Source organism: Hemibagrus wyckioides, linkage group LG16 (genome assembly GCF_019097595.1).
Source record: "Hemibagrus wyckioides isolate EC202008001 linkage group LG16, SWU_Hwy_1.0, whole genome shotgun sequence".
NCBI lineage: Eukaryota > Metazoa > Chordata > Actinopteri > Siluriformes > Bagridae > Hemibagrus > Hemibagrus wyckioides.
The window spans coordinates 14865668-14884236 of NC_080725.1; the positions used below are offsets into that span (position 1 = coordinate 14865668).

The 18569-nt window shown below is 41.4% G+C and overlaps 2 protein-coding genes across 5 annotated transcripts in view; both read left to right on the forward strand.

Annotated features, from left to right (window-relative positions):
• The window catches only part of kdm6bb (lysine (K)-specific demethylase 6B, b), a 20001-nt gene extending 7911 nt beyond the window's left edge, over positions 1-12090 (forward strand). For 3 of the 4 annotated variants that reach the window (XM_058411885.1, XM_058411883.1, XM_058411884.1), the window contains exons 2-21: positions 51-127; positions 209-332; positions 409-483; positions 597-777; positions 1041-1211; positions 1426-1566; positions 1681-2007; positions 2252-4746; positions 5340-5466; positions 5573-5678; positions 6269-6474; positions 6805-6914; positions 7018-7086; positions 7196-7344; positions 7952-8066; positions 8181-8368; positions 8708-8849; positions 9129-9255; positions 9404-9574; positions 10175-12090. In XM_058411885.1, the coding sequence (XP_058267868.1) occupies positions 214-332; positions 409-483; positions 597-777; positions 1041-1211; positions 1426-1566; positions 1681-2007; positions 2252-4746; positions 5340-5466; positions 5573-5678; positions 6269-6474; positions 6805-6914; positions 7018-7086; positions 7196-7344; positions 7952-8066; positions 8181-8368; positions 8708-8849; positions 9129-9255; positions 9404-9574; positions 10175-10198 (5043 nt within the window). In that variant the 5' untranslated portion in view covers positions 51-127; positions 209-213 and the 3' untranslated portion in view covers positions 10199-12090. The remainder of the gene's footprint in view (positions 1-50; positions 128-208; positions 333-408; positions 484-596; positions 778-1040; positions 1212-1425; positions 1567-1680; positions 2008-2251; positions 4747-5339; positions 5467-5572; positions 5679-6268; positions 6475-6804; positions 6915-7017; positions 7087-7195; positions 7345-7951; positions 8067-8180; positions 8369-8707; positions 8850-9128; positions 9256-9403; positions 9575-10174) is intronic. The other variant, XM_058411886.1, reaches the window with a different exon arrangement.
• A 3312-nt stretch (positions 12091-15402) lies between these two features.
• tmem88a (transmembrane protein 88 a) lies at positions 15403-18461 on the forward strand. The gene is made up of 3 exons (XM_058412226.1): positions 15403-15675; positions 17234-17585; positions 17811-18461. The coding sequence occupies exons 2-3, from the start codon at positions 17235-17237 to the stop codon at positions 18090-18092; spliced, it is 633 nt and encodes a 210-aa protein (XP_058268209.1). The 5' UTR covers positions 15403-15675; position 17234; the 3' UTR covers positions 18093-18461.
• The last annotated feature ends 108 nt before the right edge of the window (positions 18462-18569 follow it).

Below are 18569 nucleotides of genomic sequence, written 5' to 3' on the forward strand. Positions count from 1 at the left end.
TTCCAAACAATGGCTTACTGTTAACATTTTTTCCTCTTGCTCTGTTTCAGAACTGGAAGTGAAGTCAGGTGCTGTTGTTGTGGTGTCACACTTCTGCACTGGAGGGATCCCCACACACACTAGTGTGGTGAGTTTTTATTCACAGATTGGATGCTCACTTACCTGTTCTAAATGTGTAGTCTGCATCAACCTATGTGTGTTGCCTCAGGCTGGATGTATCACACAGAGCACCAGTATTCTGGCCGGTACTCATGGGACTCCTTCCCCTCTGGCAGTTCCAGCAGGGCTTCATGGGCTCCCGGCTCCAGCCGGCACTTGCCCCCTCCATCCAGGTATGCTTTTGAGTTAACAAAATACTGTCATTAATACACCACTGTACTTAAGATCCCTCTCTCTGTCTATCCAAAGGGGCAGTGGTGGAGGGTACCAGTCAACCCTGAGCCATGCTTCAGGAAGAAACTATCACAAAGCTTATAACAATAGGTCAGTCTGAGTCTAGAAAATGCCATTCAGTTACTTTTATGACATACTTTAGCAGCCAAATATTTCAACCAGCTTAACATTTTATTTGTTTCCAATTTTATGCTTGCCACCAGACCTCCTGAGTTCAGCAGGCACAGACTTCATGATCACCCCAGAGAGAGAGGGCCAAACAGTAGAGATCGGGTTGCATCATGGTCTTGGGGTTCGAATCAGCACCAGAACCTGGATCGGGCTGCTCTGAATGGATACAGCTCAGGATGTGGAGGACGTGTTCCCAATAATCAGCCTCCAAGGGTGAGCAAGGATGAAAGGGGTGAAAGAGAGAAATGTGTGACCCTGTATGCAAATACTAATAGATCTGTTTCTTAAACATTAGGAAGGTCTTTGATTCATTCATTCATTTTCAGTGTCTGCTTTATCATGGTCAGGATCTGGAGTTTATCCCAGAAACACAGGACAGGAATTTATGCCTTGGATATTGAAAAAACAGTGCTAGTATTTGTTAGTATTATCAAAACAGAATACGCTTCAATGTTATTAAATATTTCATTCCACAGTATGGAGGCCCTCACCAGCATTATCGGACCCCAATGACAGAAAGATGGAGTCCAGTAGCCTCGTCCAGATCCTTTCAAAGTCCCTCCCTTAAACGTCCAGCCCCCCGAAAACCGTCACCATCAAGAGATGACTGTCTCAGCAAGAGGAACAAAAGTGACAGCTCACACCAGGCCAGTGACCTTTTTTTTAACCTAGACTTTACATATGGCTGTGAAGATTTTCAGTCATTTGTGCATGTTGTTATAATTTCACCTCCATCTGTATAGTTGACCAGTTACCAGGACTCGCAAACACTGAAGAAAGTATTTTAGCACCATATGCCGGTCAGTTTAATAACAAATTGGGTAAGTCCTGAATAGTTTGATCTTATTTATTCCTCTGCAGGCTCTTCCCTCAAAAATGAAGCACCCCATGCCTATGAGTCACCCTCCCTTGTCTCATCTCCCTCGCACCTGTAGCCCTCCATACCGCAGTGATGCCCAATGGAGTCAGTCAAATAAGAGACAGTCTGCTTCAGGCTTTCAGGTCAGTCGCTAAACATCCAAACTTGTTCCTCACTTCCTCCTTCCTTTGTTTAAGCTAAACCTTTGATATCTCAAAATAAATTAAAATATTTCTGCTCTGTATTGGTTTCAACAGGAGTCAAGTCATTCCAACAGCAGAGATCACCTTTACAGGAACCATCCGGTGCTCTCATCTACCCTCAGTGGTCCTGGCCAAGATTTCCACAGCTCAAAGTCCCTAAAATTTGGCCACCTACACTCTTATGGCCACCAAACCCATGATCACCTGGGACCCCATGGAACCAAAGGGGACTGGGAGCGTTCTGTTCCGCCCTCACCAGCAAACCTTACCAGAGTGCCTTATAGCCCCCAGCACCAGCCTCCAGTGGGCCCACACAGGCACCCAGTACCTCATGCCAGCCGTGGTTCACCCACACCAGCCTGGAAGGACAAGCAGAGCAGTGTGAGTGCTGTCATGCCTCATGAGCCATTTAAACCACCTTAAGGCCTTCTATCTTTGGATTTTTGTCCAAGCATAGGGAAGAAGTGCGAGCAATCATATTTGCTCCAGGATGGACTTTCAAACCCGTCAAGCTCTTAGTGAGTAACTAAGGGCTTAGGGTGTTATAAGATCAGCACTTATCTTGTGAGCTTTGAATGATATGTTTGTTTATCCTAAAATGTGATATGCTTTTGTTTCTGCACAGGAAACCAGGGGCTCTGGGCTAGGGCCTGAAGAGCGGCAACAACTGCAAGGGATGAAAGAGGGAGGGCGGTATCATAGCACCCCAAAACACATCCAAGTCCATTGCAGCCCTGAAGGCAGAAGTGTTCGACATGGCACCACATGCGGGAGAGCAAGCCTGTCCCCAAGCCCTGAATCTGGGTCTAGCTCTCAGAGGCCAGAAGGGAAGAAAATCAGGGTTTCTAAACATCGAGCTCCATCAAATTTCACTAAACCCAGCTACTCTAACCACAGTGGCCAGGAGAGCCAAATGCGTCGGCTAGATACAGACACGTTAAAGCATGTTGAAAATAAGAAGCGACACAGAGAACGAGAGAAAAGACAAGAGAGGAAAGGGAAGGAGGGGGCAGATGAACGAAAGGCAAGGATACTAAGAAAACTTGAGGCAAAGAAAAAGAAAAAGGAGAGGCAAGAGAAAAGGAGTCACCGGGAAAGGAAAAGAAGCCATAGAAAAGGAGAGACAGGGGGACAGTCCGAGAGAAAAACTAAAGATGAGAGGAAAAGAGCAAGGAAGGCAGAGAGAAATAGCATCAAGAAAGGGGAGAAGGACCATTCAAAAAGAGAAATATCTCCCCAGACTCCTTCTTGTGATTCACTGAGTAAAAGTCCAGACTCAGCCATCTCTGAGTCTCTGCCAGTGGCAGCTTTTTCAGACACATCACTGTGTATTCCCAAATACACAAAACATGAAGAAGAGGAGGAGTTCAACTGTGACTCTGACTCTTCACACACCTCAGGGTTTATTTCGCCCTCCACCCCACCTCGAACAAATCAGAACCATCCTCTTCAGTGTCAATCAAAGGATTTTGCCAATAATGTAACCTCAGAAAATGACAACAACCTGCCATCCTCTGAGCCTACATGTCCAAACACCAGCAGTTTTCGGTCTCAAGACAAGCAGCTTGACCAGGAGGAAATTACCTCTGAACCACCTGCTAGCAGTGAGCAGGAGTTGCCAAAGTTGGATCACCCCAACTGTTTTAAGGAAAAAGTTACTCAGCCTGAGGAGAAGAACCAACATGCTCCAGATCTTCTACCTGCCCACAGCAATTCTATAGAGGACCATCTGCGACTGGATCCCTCAGCTAGCCCCCCAGTACTGAGCTGGCAGGGCTCCCCTGTTTCAGACCTCAGTGAGGAAGAGGAGGATGAAACAGGGGCCAACATGGCAGGAGTGATCAGGAGACCTGTCCTTCAGCCAAGCCCCACTCATTTGTCTCCAATCCAAGACCCAGAGGAAATCCGGAAAGAACCACATCATCCCTCGGATGTGGAGTACTGCCACAGTGACCTGGCCAAACTGTATGGCATTGCTGAGCCTTTGAATGATGTGGAGGAAGAAGAAGAAGAAGAGAAAGAACCCATGGCAGAGCAGCAGGACAGTAGCACAACAACCTCTCAGGGACCACATCTGCATGACACTGACAGTACCTTGGCCTCAAACAGCCATAAGTACACCTACAGAGGTGGCCCCTTTTGTCGGCCACCTCCTAACACAGTGGCTGGGGTCAAATACTCTTCCTCTCTTTCACTGGGACCAGAGATACCCCCTCCAGAGCAGCACAGCCCAACCTCTCCATCCCCAAGAGCTGTGTCTCCAGTGGCTATGCCCTTGACCAGCCTTTCCCCTTCCATATCTACCTCAGATCTTGTAAAGCCTGACAAAAACATGCAGGCAAATGAAGAGGGAAAAGAGGATAGTGATGTTGAGGAGGAGGGTGATGACATGAACAAAGCTGTAGAATCTTTCAAAGAACCAGTCAGTACCTCTTTGGTGAAGGAGAATGAGGCCAAGGTGTTGCCACCCACCATGTCACCTGCTACCTTGCAGGCTAAACTGGTACACAGCTGTGAGATGCTGCTGAACCAGAGCTCCAGTACCCTCCTTTCATCAGATGTGAACACTGGAAAGGAAAAACCTAAAACCAAGCTGGAGAAGAAGAAGCAAGGGCAAGGTTGGGACAGAAAGAGAGAGCAGCAGCAGAATCAGAAAACAAATACTGGAGGCAGTGGTATAGCAGAAGAGCCAAGTTTCAGAGAGGGAAAGGTGCAGCACAAAAAGCAGAAAAGGGACACCAAAAGTGAGAAACAGCATTGCTCATCTAGTGATGAACCCATCAAGGACCACAACAAACAGGATTTATCAGAGAGGAAACCAACAGAGACAGAGAAGAAGCAAAGAAAAGGGAATAAGGAGAGAGTCAAAGCTAAAGAGGAAAATAAGGATGGAGATGCAGGAATGACAAAAAAAACCTTCTCCAGCGGAAGTGGCTCCAGTACAGCTCCAGCTGTTCTGGTTCTGTCCACTGTGCCTCTAAAAGAGGTAAAGATTCAGCTGGTGAAGCTCAAGATCAGTGGGAGACAAACGTTCATTGCCTCTGACTTTGAGCAGAAGCGGATCCCGCTAAAAGAAATTAGCATCAACAACAGTGCCACAGACATCATTAGAGCCTGCAAGTGAGTACTGGTACTTGTTTGGGCTAGCATCTTCAGCTGGTATAATATCTTTAGGTGAAAACCATCTTAAACTGTGACAGCATCTCTACATGGATCTTGAGGTGAATTCCATTAGCAAGTTTACGTTCCATAACATCTTAGAAGAGAGTAGAATATTTATCTTTAGACATTTTGCTGAGATAACATTTTTATGTAATAAAAATGAGTTGTTATTACATTTAAAAATTTCATAAGTGAACAGCAGTGCCAGCTCCTTTAGTTGGAGTAGTACATTGAGCTGTTAGCTGCCTGTCAGTTTAATAAAGACATTAGGCAGAATAGCTTCAATTAGCTATCTTTCTCCATCCTTTTTTATTCCCGCTTTGTCAGTTCAGGCTGAGAAGGCGATATTGGCTGCAGCAAGTAACATTTTAGTAATGTAGAGTAATGTAACAATCACAGCACATTATATCAGCGCTAATAACATCAACTACATGGACTTCAGAAGATAGGAGGTGAAGAAAGAATCACCAAAAGGATTTCTGTTTTACTTCTGTGTCTCAGTCTGTGTCTGTCTCTCTCTACTCTCTCTGTCTGTTCTGTCTGTCTGTCAGAGATGCGAAGGTGAAGGGTCGTTTCCGTGAGTCCTATCTGCTTCCATCTTTGTCTGTGAAGCCTGTGCTGAATGTCGAGTCTCAGATTCCCAGAGAGAAGCTCAACCCGCCTACACCAAGCATCTATGTAAGCTAGAGATTCATATTGCTTTATCTTTTCACATGTTAGAAGTCTATGATGTGTTTATTATGGGATGTACAGACTCCCTGATTGACTCTCTGTGTGTTTCCAGCTTGAAAGTAAAAGAGATGCATTTTCTCCGGTGCTACTGCAGTTCTGTACAGATCCCAAAAACCCGGTTACTGTTATCCGAGGCCTTGCAGGATCACTCCGACTCAGTGAGCACACACACACACACACACATACACACATACACACACACATGCACACACATCATCACCATCATCATCATTTACAACAACCAATGTATTTAATCAGTCACTATGTTGTTTTATGAAATTTGTTTTTTTGGAATGTCTCTAAATAGGTAGCGCTACCAGTTTAGCATAATCCACAAAATCTACATTTTATTAAAATGGATTTATTAATTCAAGTCCCTCAAACCATACATAACACGATCACATTCACGTTTAAAAAACAAATACTGTTGTACTTAATTTAATAACTAAGCAGAGCTAGCAAAATACCTGTACACAGCACTAGCCTGCATAAAAACATAACTAATGTTTATCCAGCAGCAGATATTTGATATTTGTCAAGTTGGCTAACAAGCTAGCTCAGCTTAGGTTAACAATTTATGTCAGCTAATAGTCAGTTTAATTAACCTGCTAGCTAAAATTATGTAAAATGAAAATATTATATTGACTGACTAAAAACTGGGGGCCAAATGCATCTGTTTGATTTCAATGGGAAAGGTCTGTGATACTGATAAACTGTCTCTCTCTCTCTCTCTCTCTCTCTTTCTCAGACCTGGGGTTGTTCTCCACTAAGTCTCTGGTGGAAGCAAATGCTGATCATGCCGTGGAAGTGAGGACGCAGGTACAGCAACCGGCTGATGAGAACTGGAACACGAGCGGCTCGGCTCAGACGTGGCCATGTGAGAGCAGCCGATCTCACACAACCATCTCAAAGTATGCTCAATACCAGGCCTCCAGCTTTCAAGAGAGCCTACAGGTACACACACACAATGTCTAATCCATCTGATCTGCAGTATGAAACCAAACCAAGCTGCAAACACAAATGTAGCAAAGTTATTCTGATTTCTAGCAAATGGACAAAGTATCCTAAAGAGGAGCTTTAGTGAAATATCTGGTCAGTGATATTTGCTGACCCCTGGTGGTGAAATAAGAAAAAAATGTGCAGTGGTGCACAACATCAAAGCAACCATGAAGATTAATAATGATTAAAAATATATATTTTTGTTGCTTTTTGTCATTAAGGGTGACAATAATTTTGTAGCATAGAAGTAGTTTAACTCTATGGACAAAACTGAATTGTTGTCAGACCTTTCCCTCCCCCCAGGAAGAGAAGGACAGTGAGGATGAAGAAGAAGGTGAGAAAAAAACAGAATCAATATCAGAGACTCCGTCCAGCAGCCCACCATCCACACTGAGGTGAGAAGATCATCATTCACTCATCTGCTTATGTCTGCTACTGTTCTTCACAGTGTGTGTCTTTACATGAGGTGTGTAATCTGTTAGCATCTCTCTCGTTCAGTTTAGAGCAGAAGTCCGTCGGCAAAATCATCAAGTTTGGTACCAACATCGATCTTTCTGACCCAAAGAGGTACAACATGCACACAGACACAGGTGAGATCAACCACAGTGTGTGTGTTGATTATTTGTGTGTGTGTGTGTGTGTGTGTGTGTGTGTGTGTGTGTGTGTGCGTGTGTAGGTGGAAGTTGCAGCTGCAGGAGTTGTTAAAGTTGCCCGTGTTCATGCGTGTCTCCTCCACGGAGAACATGCTGAGCCATGTGGGACACACTATCCTTGGGATGAACACCGTCCAGCTGTACATGAAGGTCCCGGGCAGCCGCACACCAGGTACACACACACACTACAATACTTTTAAAAAAATCATAATAAACATAATAATAATGATAATAATTTGTTTATTTTTAAATAATGGAAACTCCTAAAATTAACATAATCAAATAAATCATACTGCTTAAAAGGGGGAAATTATTATAAAATGATAAATAAATATTTGATGACATGGAAATAAAACCCCAAAAAAGGAATAACTCAGACACAAATGCACATCAATAATTTAACAACGAAGCAAAAAATATACAAAAAAATGAACAATTAAGAATAAAATATCAGGGTAATAAAAATAATGAATAAAAACTTTTTTTTTAAAAGAGAGGAAAAATAGTATCATTAGTACCAAAATACTATAAATAAAACAAAAATAATGAATAATAATTTTAAAAAAATAATTACTAAAATCTAAAATCTAGTCATAATAACTCCTTTACATTGTAACATTTAAAACAAAAAACATAAAAGATTTAAAAAAAAAGAGAAAAAGATGGCATATACACAAAAAACATATAGAAAATATACACAGTTTGCAGACGACACACAGCCAGACTCATTCATTTAAAAACAGCAGTGTTGTTTAGATTCTTTGTGTTTCTGTTCTTAGGACATCAGGAGAACAACAACTTCTGCTCGGTGAACATTAACATCGGGCCTGGAGACTGTGAGTGGTTTGCTGTACATGAACACTACTGGGAGGCCATCAGCCACTTCTGTGAGAAGTGAGTCACACTCATGTCCTCACACTCCTCCTTTCACCTTGTTTAATCTAGTGTGCTTCTTTCTAAACGAGCACATCTCCATGTCCCCTCGCCTGTCCCTGTCCTGTCCATCAGGAACGGAGTGGACTACTTGACGGGTTCGTGGTGGCCGGTTCTAGAGGATCTGTATCGCTCGAACATCCCTGTCTACCGTTTCATCCAGCGCCCCGGAGATTTAGTGTGGATTAATGCCGGAACCGTGCACTGGGTTCAGGCTGTCGGCTGGTGCAACAACATCGCCTGGAACGTGGGGCCGCTGAACTGTGAGTGCTGAAAAAGTCTCACGATTTCCACTAGTAACCTTTGACTTTTATAATCTCTTCAGGTTCACTCCATTAGATCCTAATAAATGCAAGCACATTCCCACCATCTGTCCAAAACACACCCTGCATACCACACACTAAAGTCCTGAACCAAACATCAGACCTTTATAATGTTTCTGAAAAATTCTGCAATATTTGGAAAGGAGATATGAGACAGTCTGAGATATGAGACAGTAAACTAAATAAACCATGTGCTAAATATGAGATACTACTCTAATACAAGAAACAATTACTCTTTGTGTGTGTGTGTGTGTGTGTGCGCATGTGTGTGTTTTATAGCCTATCAGTATCAGCTGGCTCTGGAGCGCTTTGAGTGGAATGAGGTCAAAAAGGTCAAATCGATCGTTCCCATGATTCATGTCTCCTGGAACGTCGCCCGTACAATCAAGATCACTGACCCAAGCACTTACAAAATGATCAGGTGACCAGAAGAGGATGGAGTGAGATAATACGAGATAATAACATTAATAACGAGTCTGATGCTGTAGGCTATATATGAGACCCTCTGATCTCAGCAGGAGAAGATTGAAGACTGAGAAGCTCAGTATGAGATTATTAATGAAAGATGATACTGTATATGGTAAAGGTTCTGACTAAAAGTAGGAGACTTTCAGAGAGAATGTGAGATTTTGAATGAACTCTGGGACCTTTTAATGTGACTAAGATGTTCTGAAGCTCTTGTGGTCTGTGTCTGGTGTAGACATTGTCTCCTGCAGTCCATGAAACACATCCAGATCTTGAGAGAGCAGCTCATAGCAGAAGGGAAGAAGATCTGTTACCAGAGCCGAGTGAAGGACGAGCCGGCCTACTACTGCAACGAGTGTGACGTGAGTGACACACTTTATAAACTGCAGGGTGAACTTCTACGACAAGGAGACACGTTATTATTTTTATGGCTATAAATATAATTAACTGAGAAATGGGATGAATCTGGATGTGTGACCTGTGTGTGTGTGCATGTGTGTGTGAGCACAGGTGGAGGTGTTTAATCTGCTCTTCGTCACCAGTGAGAGCAGCAATAGGAAGACCTATGTGGTGCACTGTGAGGACTGCGCTCGTCGGAGGAGCTCCAGCCTCAGTGGGGTTGTGGTGCTGGAACAGTACAGAGTGGAGGAGCTGATGAACACTTACGACAACTTCAGCCTGGTCAGACACACACACACAAACACACATACATCACACACACATTCACACACAAACATACATACATCACACATGTGCACACGCACACACAAATATATACACACACGCACACATACATCAAACATGCACACGCATGCGCAAACACACATCACACGCGCACACAAACACACACACATTTTTTACATTACAGAATGAATTTACAGATTTTACAGATGTTCCTTTATTGTCAAAGGTTATTGCCCCTTGTCTAAATGCAATGCATTGATAAATACTCTCTAAAGCCTTGTAGATCACCCCCAAAAAAGTAAACTACATGCACAGCATTTGGTAGATGCAAATATTAAAAGCTATAAAACATTTCCTGATGCCTGTAAAATCCTGTTTAGAAAAGTTAATACAGTGAGTCAGGATAACACAATGTCCAGTTTTTCTTCAATTAGTGTTCGTCTAAACGTTTAGTGTACTTACAGTGCTGCACCGTTACGGGGCACTGATGTGCATGTTTAATGTACAAATATTCTAAAATGCCAAATATTCCAGTTAAAAGGCAGCACAAAATCCTGCATAATGCTGATTATATTGATTTCTCCTTCTATCTCTCAGGCTCCTGCGCCGTGTTCAAAATGAACCCAAGGTGTTTGATGTCACACAGCCATGACCAAATCTCCTGCTCGCTCGCCAGCAGCAGTGCCAACGTTAAGTTCTCTTTATTTTTTATCATTAATTTTATTGTCATTATTATTTTTTTTTTTTTAATCAAAACCACTACTGCGGACTCTCCAATCCACAAGCTGTTTACTCGACACTGTTTACAGAACCACATCAGCAGGTGCTTCACCGACTCGCTCGTCTTCCCCCTTCACCAGCTACTGGAGTCACAACGCTGTTATGATGCATTATAAGCGCTCTGAGGTCAGACCGGCCAGAGACGTGCCACATACATACACACCGGTACACTGGACCTGGGTGCGTCATGCGAACTGTGGGGTTTTTCTTTTTTAATGAAGCTCATTCACACTCTGTCACACACACACACACACACGCGCACACACGCACACAGAGCAAACAAACTGCTGTGATCGTTCACAATCGCCGAAACGTGTGAACTCATTCAGGTACTATTGTAGTTTACATTTATGCAAATGTCTCAGTTTATTTATTCGGCGTCTCTGGTGCTTTTATACGACACAATATAACAGCAGGGGAAGGAGCTACACACACAAACACACACGCACACACATACACACAGGCATTATGAGGGGGTGATGATACAATGATATTGTCGTGAATACATTTACTACAACGCTAAACTTTCTAAATGCTGTTTGCATACTGATCTGGGTGCTATTATTTTTACTTTTTTATTTTTTTATTTTAAAGGTTTTCAAAAAGAAATAAAAAAAAAACTTTAACACCATTTTGGCCTTGTGACAGAATTAAAAAATGGAAAAAAAAATTACAAAAAAACAAGAAAGCATTAATGCAATATGAATCATTTTTACAACAATATTGCATTTTTCTCAGAGCATTAACAATTTTCACAAATGTTAAAAAAAACAACAACAATACGGGTTCAAATCTTATTTGCATTTGTCCAGAAAACCTTGTGAGTGTTTAGTGATCTATTTAGTATTATTGATTTTTTTAAATAATATTGATGATTGTTTTTTTTCTGGGGTTTTTTTTTCTTGTTTGTTATGCAATTTATTTTTGAATAATTTGATTTGCGTTCTTTTTTGTGTGTGTGTGTGATTTTATTTATTCAACTTCTTTGGGTGTATTTATTAAAGCGTACATGGTGCTCCTCTAAATGAGGGAAGTCCAGATTTTGTAAATGAATTTTGTAAAATTAACCCTTTCAGATCCATTTTATAGGCACAACATCAATTGGAAGAAAAAAAAACGGAGTTTATGGGTTTGACTAAGTCGTGATGGCGACGTGGGTCTGAAAGGGTTAATCGTGCTGATTTCTGAGGTGGTGCTGATGCTGAGACGGAGGACGTTTAATTCGTGATGGTGCTTGATCCCCCCCTTGGCTCGGCCATCCCTCGGCGTGTATATGATCTAGAGAATTACATATGAATATTAATGATATTAATCTCACAGCTTGGTGCTTAGAACAAAGTCTGTACAACCTGAATGTCTTTGTACTGTATCAGATTGAAGAGTTTGTTTTTACCTTTTCTTTTCCCATTCCATGAAACGACATAATGAGATGTGGATGACGACTCTCATAATTGCTCTTCTTAACAAACTTTTTAATGATGATGATGTTTCTCTTGCAGTTTTCCAGGAGACTGTGGTTGGTTGCTTTCTGTCCACTCGTCTCTTGAGTGTTGTTTTTTTTTTTTTTACTCTTTATGATTTAGGATTTTACTGTAAAATAAAAAAAAGGAATAAAGAAAGAAACAGAGAAAAAATAAGAAAAAAAAAAAACGAAGTCAGACCTGTCTTAAACAGCTGTGTGATTTTGTGTGTCATAATTGATATAATAATAATGATGATTATACCTATGACTGAAAAAAAAAAGAAATAAAAACATTTTCATAAATTCAACAAGCTATTTTGAGGGTTTATTGCAGAGATTTCCTTTTCCTCATTGATGTGTGTTAAAATAAAGGTGACATCTCGGCGCCCTCTGCAGGCGGATATCCTGGATCCAAGGACAGGAAATCAGTTCTGCGTGACTCTCAGGATATCCCCTTAAATACTGTTATTTTCCTCAGGCTGCTCCAGTCACTGCTGATGCATGATTCCCACCAAATATTAATTTTTTTTTTTTTTTATCTTAATCCAATCCCATACAACTCCTCATGTATCTCTCCATATATCTCCATATCTACTCATAGGTCTCATATCTGGATAGTTTGAAGCCCCTTTGCGATTAAGCAAGTGAAGGTTGGAATGCAGATAGAGAGGAACTCAAAAAGCAGCTGGTGTTTCGTACCAGATTAATGTTGAGCTTTGTGAAATACACAATTTGGCCAAAAGTATGTGCACCCTGGCCATGACACTCATATTTACTTCTTCTCCAAACTGTTTTGCAAACTCTGAAGCACACAGTTGTACAGAATGTCTCTATGTGTGAAGTTTCTCTTTACTGGAACTAAGAGACTCGAACCCTGTTCCAGCATGACAAGGTCCCTGTGCACAAAGCAGATCCATGAAGACATGATAAAGGTTAGAGAAAGTGGAAGGACTCGAGTGTCTTTCACAGAGCCCTGACTCTGACTCAACCCCACTGAACACCACCTTTGAGATGGACTTCACTAATCAGAGATCACTAATCCCCACAGCGACAATCCAACATCTAGTGGATAACCTTCCAGGAGAGAAGAGTGGAGCTCAGTATAACAGTAAAGGTAATCAATCTGGAATGAGCTTGTGTGGGTGTGACCCTCGTGGGTGAATATACTTTTGGACATATAGTGTGTTACAACAGATGTTTTGACATTCAGGGTTGAAGATTACACACCTGCGTTTTTAGACAGGAAATGATCTGCAGTTGGATCAGTTGTGAATGCTGTGACACACACTGAGGAAGTCTGAGCTAAATTCCAACGTTATAAAGTCACTTTGTTTCCGGTGAAAGAAAAATGATCAGACTGACGTGACGCTTCAACACGCGTTCACATGAAAATAAATATCAGGCTAGTGTTGGTTACCGCTAGTGTTCCAAGCTAGCTCTAGGCTATCAGTCAGTCAGTGCTCCAAGCTACTCGATGTTGGTAACCGTTTTTAATAGGAGAATAATTTTGCCGAGACGATCCAGTAACATGACGCAGTACGATGAAGCTGAAACATTTATGAGCTGCTCGCTATGTTAAGGCTCCTGCCACCTTCATGTCAGACATTTTCTCAGTGATGTTAAGCAGAAATGAAGCACTCTACATTCCAACAGTGAAAAAGTGAGCTGAGAGGAACGTCATGCTAAACAGAAGCTTGACCTTCACACTCCAAAAGCTACATGAATGACCTGTGAGAATGTTCTCAATGTTCATTCTGCCATTTGCTTGGCTTTTAGTTTTTTTACAGGAACATGAGAATGTCAAAGTCAAAGAAGCTTTATTGTCACTTCAACCATATATAGCTGATGCAGTACACAGTGAAGTGAAACAACGTTCCTCCTAGACCAGAGGTGCTACACATAACAGACAAAGTACAGTGACGCAGACAAACACAGAGCTAAACATAGAGATAAAACTAAACTATACTTAAGGTGCAATAAAAACTAAACTATACTTAAGGTGCAATAAATAAACTAGACATACAAACACAAGTGTTAATGTCTGAAGGAGGTCGTTGATGGTTTATGTTGGTGTTTGATGGCAAATATAAGTGTTAGATGGTAAATACTGGGGTTAGATGGTGAGTATTGGTGTTTGGTGGTGAGTGGTAGGGTTCGGTGGTGGGTTTTGATATTCGATGGCGAATATTATTATTATTAGTGTTTGATGGTGGGTATTGGTGTTTGATGGTTAGTATTGGGGTTTGGTAGTGAATATCTGTATTCAGTGGTGGGTATTGGTGTTAGATGTTGGGTATTGGTGCTTGATTGAGTGTATTGGTGTTAGATGATGGCTATTGGTGTTGGATTGTGGGTATTGGTGTTAGATTGTGGGTAATGGTGTTTTGTGATGAGTATTTGTGTTAGATTGTGGTTATTGGTGTTAGATTGTGAGTATTGGTGTTTGGTGGTGAGTATTGGTGTTTGATGGTGAGTATTGGTGTTAGATGGTGAGTATTGGTATTTGATGGTGAGTATTGGTGTTTGATGGTGAGTATTGGTGTTAGATGGTGAGTATTGGTGTTTGTGAGTACTGGTGTTTGGTGGTGAGTATTGGTGTTACATTGTGAGTACTGGTGTTTGGTGGTGAGTATTGGGGTTAGATGGTGAGTATTGGTGTTTCTGAGTATTGGTGTTAGATGGTGGGTATTGGTGTTAGATTGTGAATACTGGGGTTAGATGGTAAGTATTGGTGTTTGGTGGTGAGTATTGGTGTTTGTGAGTATTGGTGTTAGATGGTGAGTATTGGTGTTTGTGAGTATTGGTGTTAGATGATGGGTATTGGTGTTAGATTGTGAGTATTGGTGTTTGTGTGTATTGGTGATAGATGATGGATATTGGTGTTAGATTGTGAGTATTGGTGTTTGTGCGTATTGGTGATAGATGATGGATATTGGTGTTAGATAGTAAGTATTGGTGTTTGGTGGTGAGTATTGGTGAATGATGCCTTATTAGAATTACATTTTACACTAGATCTTCTTTACATGTTCTTCTCTTCGCACATGCTGTAAAGCATGTTTTTCTGGGAATGTTTTAAGATTTATTTCCTATATACTGGTTGATGGATTTGACCATTTGGGTTCATTTTTTCTTGCTCTCTCCTCCCACACTGGACAGAGATAGTTTATCTTCTGCTCTCCTCCCTAACACTAAATTGTGCAGGGAGGAATGTGGCAGCTGTAATGGCAGTGTTTCTCTCAAGTAATTGGCAGACTTAGCTTGAATTTTTTCATTTTTTCATTGAGATTGTCACACTGAACAGAAATGAATGCTTTACAGTGTTTGAGTAAATCAGGAAAATCATCTGGACAGCATCATTTGTAGCCAAGGTTTGCTTTTCTTCTCTGGTTTGAAAACTGTACAGTAAATATGTCAATGTTTTTGTTCTCATCCACCTCCCCTCTTCACTCTGCTGCTGAATCAGTTGTACCTCAGTATCCAAACAGCCTATCTACCCCAAGCAGAAGCAAACCCAAGCCCAAGAGAGGGAAAGGAGGATACCCTGGTCAGAGGAAGGAAAGAGTGACAGAGAGAGAGAGAGAGAGAGAGAGAGAGAGAGAGAGAGAGAGAGAGAGAAGGCAGACTTTTCCAACAGAGATCTCTGCTTTTGACACTGACACTGTGACATTGCTGGATCACCAACAGCTAATGACATACGCTAAAAAGAGTTGAGGTTTTTAAAAAATCAGGATATACAAAAGCAAAAAACTAAGGACTTTCTCAACCATTTCAAAGACAGAAGTAAAAGAAGGATTAAAAATCAACCACCTGGGAAGAAATCTGACAGATTTTGAAGAGGATACAAGTTCATCCTAAAGTAAGTATAAGAACAGGGGAAGGTGGATATACATCACTATCATCTCAAATGTGTTAAAGCTTTACTGGGTTTTACTGCCAATTATTCCTGTCATCACTGCTCTGACTAAACACATTATTATTATTATTATTATTATTATTATTATTATTATTGTTGTTGTTGTTGTTGTTGTTATTATTATTATTATTATTATTATTATTATTATTATTATTATTATTATCATTATCATTATTATCATTATCATTATTATTAGGTTATGATTTTAATTTCCATTAAATTGTAGAACCAAAATGCAATCGGTGGAACTTGGCCCTCTTCAACTCTCTTTAACTTGAGATTTTAAATCGTGGCATTGATCATACCAGCACTAAATCTGGTGCTGTGATATCATACTGTTTGTGCAGGAATTTTACAGCTGGGCTCAAGCCCAAAACTGGTGCAGGTAAAAAAAAAACGCCTTTTTCCTAGAAAGACGGATCTCTGTTCTGTAGACCAGAAGATAAACAGGTGCCAAAGGCTATTTAACCAATGTGTCTGGAGACAACATGTCTGGAGTTTCCCTCTAGAATGGATTCTAAGTACAGTCCACTTTTTGAAAGCCAAGAACTTGTAATTATCCACTAAATCCACTGAGAAGAATCGCTTTTCTGAGACTTTTGTATTAATTAGGAAAGTGTCCGAATGTAAACTGTCCAAATGATTACTCAATATTTTCTCCTAAAAAATGTAAGTAATCTGTTTTGGTACTAGGAGAACCTATTTAGGAGAACCGATAAGTAACCCTTCATGGAGTTGGACTGCACATGTAGAGTTAATGTACACAATTTTAGGGAAAAAGCATTTTTGAATAAATTAAGATTCTATTTGGAACGCACTGTTGTAGGTTTCCACACAGAGGGACAACCAGAGAACCCTTAAGACTTGTATAAAAAACGTATGAAAGCATATGTTTATTACCAATATCAATGTAAAGTTTTTATAGGACTAATTAGTGCTACATTAGCACCCTGCTGGAGGCTCAGCTCGCTCGGTCAGGGTCAGTAGGTTATCCGGGTTTATTTGTCCCAGCGTGAGCAGGAAGCCGTGTGTTTGAGGAGATGTCCTGCTCGTGGAGATATTCGCAGTCGGTTCCGCACACATGCTTTCCTCTGGGCTCGGTTCCTGCCTCATTGTTTTGTGTTTTTAGTATTTCTCTCAGTTCCTGTTTCCTCCTGTTCACAGTCACTCAATTATCACTGTTTACCTTCCACACTCCGTGCCATGGGGTTCTGAGAAGAAAAAAAGTCATGGTTTTAACGGTTACTTAAAGACAAAGGATGCCCCACCCACCCCCCAATGGGTATCTGAGAGATCTGAGTGATTTTTAATGAGAGTTTTAATTTACGCAATATATTTGATCTGCACAGGATTCAACTACTTTGTCACAAAGAGAGGAAAAGACCTTTTGCGTAATTTACGGGCACAGTGTAGAGAGACACCAATCGTAATCAAACAGAAAATTTTGAACATTTTTTATAAATGACAGCGTTTTTCTGTCATTTTCTTTTATGTGATTCAGGATGAGTTTGTCTCGTAACGGGACGCTGGAGCGGACGCCATCTCAGCAGTTCGGCTCTGACGCAGATGACTCCGAATCGACTCGTCTGCATCACACGAACTCCGTGTCATTGCCAGTGGTGGACCCCGTGACCCCAACAGCAGTGGTTCCTCCTCCGTACTCATCGTCCAACGGTTCGGCCGAGCCGCTGGAGCTCAGAGCCTCGCTGGACTGCTGGGCGTGCTCGGTTCTGGTCACAGCGCAGAACCTCATCATCGCCGCCGTGAACGCAGCGCTCGCCGCCGTGGTGTTCGGAATCATCCTCACTCCTGCGCTCACCATGGTCGTGTTCGGCTTCCTCTGCCATTCTAAGGTGAGATGATAGTGATGGGAATTTTGAATATTTAAAAATAAGTCAAATCATCTGGCTCAGCTGACTAATGAGTCCCAGATGATGATTTTTTTAAAACTGAGATTTCAATGTTTCAGAGTTAATGTTCTTATTTATTTAAAGGTTATTTTTTAAAAGCTTACTTTAACTTGCCTACTGTACATTTTAGAAAAAGCTTTTAATAAAATCTTCAATCTCTTTATTCAGGTTCAGCCCCACGGTACCTCGGTTTATTGCTCAGACCTGCTCAACGACGCGTCCTGTGTGGCTCTGCTGGTTGTGGGTTTCCTGTTATTGGTTCCTTTGCTGGTGTTGGCTCTAGCGGCGTACTGTAGACTGGCTCGTCACCTGCAGCTCGGCCTTTGCTTCATACCTTACAGCCGAGCTGTCTATAAGAATCTTCCTGTGTCTCAGCACCCAGGGCTGCGGGGCTGCTGCGGCCAGGAGGGGACAGCTGAGAGAGACGCCAAAGCCAGCGTGTGGGTGTGAGGACATACGGGACATTCTGCAGGGTCAGTGGGCTGAAACTGTGATGAAGATTTAAAAATACAGTGATCTACTTTTTTTATTCGTTTGTATAGCAATTACGCACGTTTTAAATCAACCAAAATTGCATGTTTTATTTCTTGATTTTTTTTTTTTTGCATTTTGCTTTGAAGGACTGAACATTGCATTCAGTGGCATTGCATGATTCTGATATGTTTATCATACTTTAATGTCCTGTCTGTTTTTTAATACAATTTAACATTTTTAATAAACCTAAAGGCAGAAATTCTCACAAAGTCAGAAGGTGTTGATTCAAGCAGTAATAACTCATTTACAGGTGGATGATCCACATAAATAAATTTTTTAAGTGTTGTTATGGTGAAGTTTTCTGTGTGTGAAAAATGGAAGGAGTCTCCAGTGTCAGTGCTTTGTCCCAGTCAGAGGTAAGTTCTCCCACACCTTCAGAACAGAGGAGTTTAT

Bases quoted from the DNA above. Each gene is read 5' to 3' on its own strand.
- tmem88a (XM_058412226.1), top strand. From the start codon at position 17,235: ATGAGTTTGTCTCGTAACGGGACGCTGGAGCGGACGCCATCTCAGCAG. The intron at 17,586-17,810 runs GTGAGATGATAG...CTCTTTATTCAG, and splicing joins GCTTCCTCTGCCATTCTAAG to GTTCAGCCCCACGGTACCTC.